At 34.3% G+C, this 11,485-nt stretch overlaps 1 protein-coding gene across 2 annotated transcripts; it reads left to right on the forward strand.

The window, feature by feature from the left end:
- The first annotated feature begins 393 nt into the window (after positions 1–393).
- LOC144438970 (N(4)-(Beta-N-acetylglucosaminyl)-L-asparaginase-like) lies at positions 394–6,897 on the forward strand. Of its 2 annotated transcripts, XM_078128201.1 has the most exons (11): positions 394–533; positions 1,024–1,129; positions 1,780–1,827; positions 2,439–2,551; positions 3,006–3,066; positions 3,222–3,273; positions 4,111–4,234; positions 5,074–5,149; positions 5,804–5,911; positions 6,489–6,622; positions 6,770–6,897. In XM_078128201.1, exons 1-11 carry the CDS (start codon positions 407–409, stop codon positions 6,859–6,861), a joined length of 1,041 nt encoding a protein of 346 aa, XP_077984327.1. In that variant the 5' UTR covers positions 394–406; the 3' UTR covers positions 6,862–6,897. The 2 variants fall into 2 exon arrangements, with proteins under 2 accessions (XP_077984327.1, XP_077984328.1); XM_078128202.1 differs by lacking the exons at positions 394–533; positions 1,024–1,129 and adding an exon at positions 1,261–1,297.
- The last annotated feature ends 4,588 nt before the right edge of the window (positions 6,898–11,485 follow it).

Consider the following 11,485-nt stretch of genomic DNA (forward strand, 5'->3'; position numbering starts at 1 on the left):
TATGTGATGACTCACAAGAAATTCCACTTTTTTCTCATTCTGACTCACAACAAAATGTGGTTATCACTTGAGGGCACTATTCACTGTGTGTGTGACTTACGCGACAGTAGAAACCCGTTGTTACTTTACCCCTTTCATACTAGTAATTTCAGTATCTCAATATTGTCGATGTCTTATTATTCAGAAAGATATCTCGGGAAACAAGTGCCTGTGCCGTTTCAGGATAAAAACGGGTTGCGATCCGATAACTAGAATGTCCACGTCTCTGGTGCAGTAGTGTGCCAGCTGTCGTGGTAGACAAGACCTAGCAATGTAGCATAGGCATAGTTACAGCGCATCGACGTGGACAAACGGTGTCTTTTATCCTCATCTCGATAGTCACGTGAATGTCACCTGACTGTTCAATATGGCTGCCCCCATAGTACAGATCGCACAGTTCCTGTGTTTTCTTCATTGTTTTTATGCGTGTTCATCAGTAGATCTCCTGCCACTGGTTGTAAATACTTGGCCTTTTACTAATGCTACTGGAAAAGGTAAATATTTTTTCCTTGTCCGTTAGTTATCGCTCGAAGGAGAGGGACAATGCAATGTCAGAATCGCGTAGCGACTTACCCCCCCCCTCCCCCCTCGACTTACCGTTAAATACTCCGTCTGCAAGCAGGATTATATAGATATATCATATGAAGATGCTCGCCGAGTTGAGCCAGATGATTGTCAGAGGTTGGCCGTTCCAGAGTGGGACTGTCAGGCCGAACAACCTACGTACAAAGAAATACAATGTTCATAATTAAAAGTACGGAATCCTGGTACGGAATTACCAATTACCATGGAAGTAGGGTTCTACTTCCATGCAATTACCAATTAATTAGCAGCCATCGGCAAAAATAGTCTCAATGCTAGCAGACTGAGTAAGTTGGGAATCGATTCTGACAACTTACTCCGTCTGCAAACAGCACTGCAGCTAGAAATAATTTTATAATTTGAATTCCTTACCTGATTTCCAACCTGACTTTTGTCACATAGCATGGGATGTTATAACCAGTGGTGGCAGTGCACTTGATGCTGTAGAACAAGGCTGTACTAAGTGTGAAGTTATGCAGTGTGATGGTACAGTGGGCTATGGTGGAAGGTAAGTATTGTATGCGAAGTTATGCAGAGTGATGGTACAGTGGGCTATGGTGGAAGGTAAGTATTGTATGTGAAGTTATACAATGTGATGGTACAGTGGGCTATGGTGGAAGGTAAGTACTGCATGTGAAGTTATGCAGTGTGATGGTACAGTGGGCTATGGTGGAAGGTAAGTACTGTATGCGAAGTTATGCAGTGTGATGGTACAGTGGGCTATGGTGGAAGGTAAGTACTGTATGCGAAGTTATGCAGTGTGATGGTACAGTGCGCTATGGTGGAAGGTAAGTACTGCATGTGAAGTTATGCAGAGTGATGGGACGGTTTGTTATGGTGGAAGGTAAGTATTGTATGGGAAGCTAGGCAGCGTGTTTGGAATGGTTGGTTATGTGGCAGGTAATTAGTACTATGTTCTTGAGTTCTTAATATCAGTATGCAGTGTCACTTTTGTTAGAACTTCTTGAAGATGTCAACCAATACACAAACACCTTTATCTGATGTCAATGATCTTTGTAAAACACATTTTGTGTCTTTCTTGTCAAAACATTTATGAGTGTCATATAATCTCACATTCTATAGTATTTTGAAATTTCAATTGTGTTATCATATTATTGCTAAAAAATTCAAGTAAACATTTCTTCTTTCATTTTGCAGTCCTGATGAGGATGGTGAAACAACTCTTGATGCCATGATAATGGATGGGTAAGTTGCCATGGATACATACATTACTTTAATACTACCTTGAAAGTTTAGCCTTTCACAGGTTTTAAGACATAGATTGGTTTTGGAAATAAAGGCCAAGCTTTTCAGAGTTTGACACACACAGGTATCCATTAGGAATTCACTGGTCAGTAAGAACCAGTGTTTATTGGATGTCTGGTACGTCCACCGTATTTCCATAGGTGTACATGTACAGATAGGACTTTGGTAATTGAGCCTTAGTCATGTGATGTATCTCAGCAGAAAACCTCAAATAGATGTCAAAATGAAATACCTATTCTGTATTTCAATTAAATTGATTTCACACCAAATAATACACCACTTATTTATAAACTAAAGGTACTCGGATATCCTGCAACAATTGAAGAAAGAAATATTTAATATAGCATGCAATTTAAATTGGGAAAAGAATGATTTGTTGAATTTAATGGTATTAGTAACATAAAGTCTATAGCTGATCCTTTTCAGTAAACTGCTGACTGAGTAATTGCTAAATTTAACAGAAACTAGCATTGCACCTTTGAATAATATCACCTCAGCTGTTTAATAGTATATATAAAGGTCAATGTAAAATGACCATTGTTTTATTCCAGTATAACACATGATGTTGGCGCAGTGGCTGATCTGAGGAGAATCAAGAATGCGATATCGGTAGCTCGTAGTGTTATGGAGTATACAACGCATACATTAATAGTAGGTGATCAAGGTATGTAAACTTACAGTACTTATGTAGAGATTGAAATGTGTGAACACTACTATATATGTGTATAACTTGAAGTGTTTTGCAAGGTTCATTGGATAGAAAAAACAATGGACAAAAGGACACCTGTTGAATTAAAGGAGTACTGTATATAGTTATGCTTCTCAATTCACTTGACCCTTCCGTGAGCTTCATATAAGCCCCTGCTATGACTGGAATATTGTAAACTCCTACATGCATTTGCTATAATATAGAATAATACATTTCGCAATTTATTCACCCATCTTAGAATTTCTAATAACTTGGTGCTAGACTATTATTTAAGATGGGAAAGAAGAGTCCCCTGTAATGTATTGTGTAACAAACAGAAGATGTTTTAATACACGGAATGTATGTCCACTTTGTTTCAGATTTCAGAATTTTTTTATAATGTGTAATTTCTCAACTGTTTACTTTGTAGCCACTCAGTTTGCCATTGAGATGGGTTTTAAAGAGATTGATTTACATACAAACAAATCAAGGTAATTTGGATTCATTTTTACCATTGTAGGAATTAGGTACTTAATGTTAGATTATCACTCTGCATATAATTATTATGCATGGTTTATGTATCTGCAAAAAATCCCCTAATCTGTATTTGTGTATTTACTTGTGGTATCTGTTACTATACATTTAGACAAATCTGGGAAGATTGGAAAAACAACAGCTGCCAACCAAATTATCGACAAGTAAGTTATTCATTGTATTTGATTGTATTTGACGGTACTCAACAATAGTCATCCCCTAGTGGGAATTTGAAAAATAGACTGTCTCTTATTTTGCTAATAATGAAGTATTGCACTTTGAATTTATGATACTAATTTTGATTTTCCCAACCCAGGACATTGTATTATGCTGGCAACATTGAAATTTATGACATTACTTGTGGATTAAAATTGACTTGAAACGTCACTTTGAATGTGATTCAGAAAATTGAAAATTCAGTGTATGTATGAAAACATCATTATTTGTTTTATGAACCGGCATCTATAATAAGCAGATTATACATATAACCATCTCAGAACTTCTGTATGTACATTCCACCATACCTTATAACATATAAACCAGTGAATATAAAATTACAGCGATGTATTCATAAACTTTTGGTATTTTTGTTTTGATGAAATACCAAAAACATGAATGCATACCTGTATACAATGAGTATGTGAGCGTGCCATGATGTTCACAAAGTCATATGAAGGCACAGTTTTTTTTTAATGACATTTATATTTTTGATAATGTTTACAACAGTGCCCATGACTCGTGAGTACCAGTGTAGGTATTCAGGGTATTCATACCCATACTTTATGTGCTTTCTCCTGTGCTTTCACTTGCTATGCCCATGAAAAAATGACCAAAGAGAACATTGCAACCATTATACAAATACACAGAGTAGTCATTGTTTTGGCACCTTGCATCCATGGTTTTGTCTTATTCATCCAGAACTTTGTACTATCAGGTGATCACATTTACTTAGAATATAAACTGTCACCTTTGATACGATACACTAAATTATTCTTCAACAGAATGTGACCCCTGACCCTACAAAGTATTGTGGACCATACACGCCAAACAAAGATAAGAATTATCAAAATTTACGAAAAGAAAGATTGAACAAAAATATTGATGTACGGAATCACGATACAATAGGTAAGTGTCACAGATATTCAATAAAAGAGGGTGGTTTTCTTACAAAATAACCAAAAGAAGGGTGTAAAAATTTAGTACATGTATCTGTAAAAGGCCCAATATATGATTAAAAAAACTGAATTTCTAATATATTTAGAAAAAAAATTAAATGTGGATTATTACAAGGATGTAGAAGAGCACATGCAGGCAGTACTTTGAGTATGCAAATGTCATCGACATATATTTATGGACATTCTTCCAGAAACCCAAAGTACTATTCAGAATGCAACAAAAAACATTCACCTTAACCCTTAGCAGTACACATGAATTATTGTTTTCAGTATTTTTCCATCACATTTATGTTTATTTTGTGACTCAAAAACAACTTAAAGTGCAGCAAATTGAAATTCTTTCATATTTTTCGATGTCAAAAGATGATAAAAGGTAAACCTGTACTAGCTTTAACTGGGGTATTGTTTTTTTTTCGATCAGACAACCACCAGTGTATTCACAATAAATTGTTCTTATACCAATTGTTAGACATTGTACATGTCAATTACACTATTACATGTCTATTTTATCATAAGAAGTATAGTTATAATTTGCAATCATGATTCATTTTGGGGGCTGATTTTTGTGTGCGGACCCAAAAATCAATTATATTGATATATTGCACTATACCATGTGTACTGTTACACATAAATATATTATGTTTATCGACAGGTGATTCAATACTGTTCAGTGGGTAAAAATTACAAGGAAGGTATTATATCGAACAAAACAGTTAAAAAAAAACCATTCCATTTGCAGCTAGTCAGTTTAAACCATTAAAATGACCTATTGTTTTTGTTTTTATTTAGGTATGGTTGTCATAGATGGTCAGGGTAATGTAGCAGGAGGAACCTCAACAAATGGGCTTTCACATAAAATACCAGGGTATGAAAACTCCATTGAATTAATCACATTTTGAGATGTAAACTTGTTAACATCACATACATTCCTCTTGATACTATAGGGGTTCATATAGTTGTATAACAAGGTGGAGTTGCACATACATATTCAAACATCACCATATTTCCATTTGATTGGGTTTATTTGTTTAACATTTTTTACAATGCAGGTGTCACACTGAATTTATCCTCTTTGGTATCTGAGGTCAAATTCATAAATTCACATGTATTGATTTTTTAATGAAAATATGAAACAATGACATTTAACAATATTGTAAGTTGTAACTTTGGTATGTTATTCTACTTACTAGAGTTGTGCCATTCACAGATAAAACTACATTAGATATTTGGCATAACACCAAATGCATTTTCAGTACACAATTCGACTTGTTGTGGTACATACATGTATGTAAACAGAGCCACATAAACAGACCAATATTTCATACTTGTTTAAATGTCAACAGTAGTATGACTTCAAATCTATATTGTATCATTATCAACTAAGAGAAGGCATGATTTGTAATTATCTTGGTGGCAGAATCTTTGCCGTGATAGTTAGATTTTGTGATGTCTTTGCCATTTCAGTCATATGGGTAATTCATTTGTTGACATTGTTGTTATTTGTCTTGACACATTTCAGTCGCGTAGGTGATTCTCCAATAGCTGGTGCTGGTGCATATGTAGATAACGATGTGGGCGGGGCTGCAGCTACTGGTGATGGAGGTATTATGATGAGATTACTACCAAGGTAAATCATAAACAAATATTTCTGATTACTTGTGAAAGAGAAGAAACAAAAAAACTGAAAAAGAGACACACACTGGTGTATGTGCATACAGGCAATGACAGAAGAATTAGACAAGAGAAAGACAGGAAGGAAGAATTGGAGATTTAATTACTCACAAGCATCAAGAGTTGCCTCATCCAGAAGTAATACAATACTCTGAGCAATCAGTAATCGAAATAATTTCTATGATCACATATGTATATTGAGATGATAAAAGGCTATATAAGTCTAAATAATATTCAATAAATGAGGATATACACCTTCCAACAAGGTTTCACACAGTAGCATTAACCATGTGATGAAATACATCTAAAATTGATTGACTTTTATAAATGCAGAGGCATTTTTTAAACTGGCCATCTATCATAGAGTGATTAAAACTGACAGTTTGTAGTCGAAAGTGCTCAGCTTATCAACAGCACCCTCTATCATAGCGTGATCAAAAGTGACAGTTTGCAGTCAAAGGCTCTCAGCTTATCAAATTGTGTTGTGTGTATTGATTAAAATTTTAGTAATTATTTTGTTTTCAATTTATTAGTTATCAAACAGTGGAATATATGCGTATGGGTTTGGATCCTATATCTGCAGCTAAAATGTCAATGGAAAGAATTATCAAACATTACCCAAACTTTGATGGGGCACTGATAGCAGCTAACGTACAGGGATTCCATGGTAAGTGTAAAATGATAGCCCTCATAAGACAACATATGTATTTTTCCCTATTCCAATGTTTCGTTTATAAACAGACGAATTGCATGCAATAATCTAAAAGTTTCTTTATCCTTTTTATTTATTCTCTGTAATTACTTTTCGCTACAGGTGCTGCTTGTCGTGGATTTGGTACATTTCATTACTCTGTGCGGAGTCCTGGTATGACCAATGTTACAGTCCAATCCGTTCCATGTTTATAATGCTACGTACATTTCACTAAGATATACAAACATGCAATAGGGCAGTTAAGCATTGTACATGATTATGAAATTGTCACATATGGAAGATTGTATTATCAGTACTAAGCTTCTATATCCATATGGCTATTTTTTCCATTGTTATATGCAAAGTGATAATATACTTGGAGGTTCCTTATCTTTCCTACAGCATGAGTTGTGTTCAAAATACTGTTAGCCATATTTGCAAAGGCAGCTACAAATAATTAATACAGACAGACAGACAGACAGACAGACAGACTGATAGACATGTGAATGCAAAAGATGGAGGATATCTTTTGTAGCACAGCTAATGTACAGTATGTGTTTTATATGGAAAGCTTACAGGTAAACTTCCTCTCTTATTCTGACAAGATGCTGACTACATTAACAGTGCATGTGGTAGTTGTACCTTTGCTTGGCACCTGAAGTCTGCAGAAAAAAAAAAACTGTACATCATTAGTTCATTAGCGCAAAATGTCAAACTGCCCCTCCAGCCACACACACACACACACACACACACCACACAACCCCCCACCACACACACACACACACACACACACACACACACACACACACACACACACACACACACACACACACGACATCATAGATCATCAATGTTACCATATCTGAAAAGTATCACAGTCATTATCTGTCTTTCTTAGATTGTCTATAATGATATCTGTAAGCTTTCCATAGTAGTACCATAGTACTAACAAATGAAATAATCTGAAAGAACACAAGTACAGGACAGTGTGTAAGAGTGAATATACCTGCATGTAAATAATTATCACTGATTTGTGTTAAGTTTATGGTGTAATTTTTGAGGGACTGTTTTATATTTTAATGAATGACTGTTAAAAGTGTATACTTTATAAAACAATATTGGCTGAAAACACTGTTGTAAAATCACATGCCTCTCTAGAACACCTTCCAAAACACGACAGTAGGAAAATGTCCTCTGGCTGTTGTGAAAGGCTGACAAGGGTACAAACGAGAGATTCTTTTTTGACTTAGAAATTTCAATACTAGTATATAGAATAAGTCTATGCATTTGTATTTTCTTACAAGAAAAACTGAAAGGTGTAATTTGAAATGTGTACATGTACATGTATATACTTACCAAAATGTTTACTTGGCATCCATCATTCACACACCATAGTCCATTTTTAACCATTTTGCCAATAATTTTATAAGAAGCATTGAACGAGGCCACTCCGGATCCATTTTAGGAAAAGAGGGTTAAACCTAATGTTAGCACCAATAACATGGCATTACATGGAGCCATCAACCAAATTCACACAACTCTAAGTGTTCTTAAAATTTAGTTATCGGAACCCAAATAATTAAAACTTTGGCGTGATTGAGAATGTCATTAAATCACACTGTGAACCATGGGAAATTACCGTCAATTTTTCAAAGGAGCGACTACTGTAATCAACTTCCATGCCCCAAGTCCAAAAGATGCTTTACAAACAGCACGCCTAGTGGTCAAACTGCACAATCTATTGTCTTTCCGAGACCCCAGAGAAAGATGGTATATTACACAGTTTATCTCAATGAACAGTAGTATCTGGTGTTGTATTCTATTATTCCGGAGGTATTTTAACAATTGGTCATTATTTTTTTCATTAAAGAATGTGATTGTTCTGAAAAGGGTGTTGAGACTTGGCATTACAACTACACATGCATGAATGAATCACCAAATAAGTAATACAAACCATAGACGTTGGAGAAAGTCTCTCCTCAATGTCTTTGTACAAATCAATGGAGTTTTTAAATTTGCATGTGCACATGCATATAGTAGTAGTAGTAGGTACGCATCCATCATGTCTGACAGCTCGTGATCCTCTGGATGGCGTGCCACCTATTCCGGTCAGCAGCTGTATCCAGCAAAAATATAACATTGTGCATTTGTACAGTGTAGAATATACTAAATGTATGATGGCATGTTACCCCAAGGAGCAAAAGTGTTCATGAAAGTATTAAATATGGCAGCTATATCTTACATTTTGACATGAATGTAGTTGGGTTATTTGAGTCTTCCATGCATGTCCAATAAATAAAGTTATTTTAGGAAAATACTTTGTTTTATATGTAAATTATTGTACACCAAATGGTGCGATGTTGATATATGGACTGCTGAATTATTTGCCCCACATTCAGAACAAGAAGCACATGAATTCTCATAAACATATGAATGACCTCACTTACACATTTACAGGTCACATGCACACATACTGAACTCATCGGAGTAGTCAGGATTTTTAAGCAGCGCCACCACCGGAATACCTGGAAAATGTTTCGATACGCTTGCATATTAATGCAAGTGCCATTATTGTTCAAATATAATTATCAAGCGCCTTATTATTTGTATGAAAATCTCATCAGCGAAATCTGTCAGAAAGGTATTGTCATTATATTAAGGGTGTAAATGTTCATTTGGCATAGAATCCACATATTGGGATATGGTGGGCCTTGTAGCAAACCAAATACGTATCTCGAGTCCCACTTTGACCATTGGTGGCACTCTGACACTTAATGACGAGTGTTTTGTAAAGAGAGTATTAGCTACTCTTAATGTTGAGATATTTAATAAAAGTTATCAACATCATCGATAGAATAATTAAGAAAAGAGATCTCTCAAAAAACTCACTTTTCAAAATTGTTCACTTTATTATAAATATCAAATGGCATCTACTTGTTGATATTATCATAGACCTTACACGAAAGGGTCTATGATAATGACAAATAAAAATACAAATAATAACAATAAACATAAATAAACAGCAAAATAACATCATTATCCACTTATTGTGTACTAAAGTAGCATAGAAATGCATTGCATGTATATATGGATATGGTGAGTGTGCAAAACGATTTGCAACTATCATGTCGACATAACGTTTACCAACGAAACTGACACTTCACTTGAAACATCAAATATCCTCGCAAAATCATTTGTGGCCTATCATATTATAATATCTCTATATTACGCCGCTTACTTCATACATATTCACATCTATATAAATGTAATACTAATTCTAGTCTAAACGTTGCCTGTATACTCATTAAAAACACGATACCTAAACATGTTGTCTAGTTCTGTTTAAACTCCCATAATTTTTTTCATACCGGTGTGAGGGTTAAAATGTATTTCACATATTTTTTTGTCTTTTAAACCGATATATTTTGATTACGTAAAATCAGTTAAAGCCACGACATGTTTACAGAAAACCAAATCTAAGGCCAAATAAATCTACAACTTTGAAGTGCATATCATGATGATCAATTATATAATATATATATGGTATTTTCCATATCACATCATCATATCATATCATATCATATCATATCATATCATATCATATCATATCATATCATATCACATCTCGTCATATCATATCATATATCATATCATATCATATCATATCATATCATATCATATCATATCTCATACCATATCATGGACGTTTGAGTGACACGTCTATGATCATATGAGCTTATGAACAAATAAAATGATAGAACAAAACAATATTTCTATAACACATTAATGTAATATGCTTGATCCTACGTCCATCATATTACGAAATCATTTCTACGACAAACAATATCGCAATAATACAATGACCTGAGTTTACTAAAGTATCGATTTACATACAATGCATCCATATTATAATATGGCTTTCTACTCTAGCTAAGCGCACTTTGTCAAAAGTAACTGGCATGGTATTTTAAAGGTATATTATATACTTAGAAAGTCGCTATGTAATATGCAGGTAGCTCACTAGATAGTGCACTAGCTAGACAGAATTTCACTAGATTAATTAAAACAAGGTAATGTAACACTTTATAATGAAATGTGTTATCATCAAACCATATTATAATTTAACCACGAGGTAGCAGACAAACATTTATTTTCATTAAATTCTGCTGTGAATAATTAATCAGCTAGCATAATCGTGTGCTATAAAAAATGCAATGACTCACTGACACATGATATGAACGAATACAAAGCACTTGTTGACGTGGGATTACATTACACCAATGTTAAAAAATATTAGCAGCTAGAGTCAGAACAAAATATAATTTTGTAAATGATACACACTCATAGATATTCACAATACAACTAGCAAAAGAATAAATCAAAAAGTTGATAAAATGATTATCATAGAGCAATATGTCTTTTAGTTGAAGAATACTGTAAATTGAAGCCATTAATAATGTTTCAGTTTTCATATATCTGAAACAGCAGCAATCCAGAGACCCTTTTAGATATCACATATCCTGTTGCTTCTTTTGTTTCGTTGTATGTGCTAGCACCAGTATTTTGATGGACCAAAATGTATCTAAGCTATATTTGTCCATTCGTGTCCGCGTAACTGAGGTGAAAGGTCAAACAGCAAGATTAGAATAAACAGCCAATGACAATTAGTATTATGCAAATTACATTTAAAGTATGGAGAGACCCTACCAAATGTAGTTGTACATTTTACGCACATGTATATATATCATATATGTAGTAAGTTAAACACTATATGTTTATACATATTAAGTTCAACAATAACTACACTTAATATTCGATATAACAGCCTCTATATGAATT

The sequence above is a fragment of the Glandiceps talaboti genome, chromosome 8, assembly GCF_964340395.1.
Source record: "Glandiceps talaboti chromosome 8, keGlaTala1.1, whole genome shotgun sequence".
Taxonomy (NCBI): Eukaryota; Metazoa; Hemichordata; class Enteropneusta; family Spengelidae; genus Glandiceps; species Glandiceps talaboti.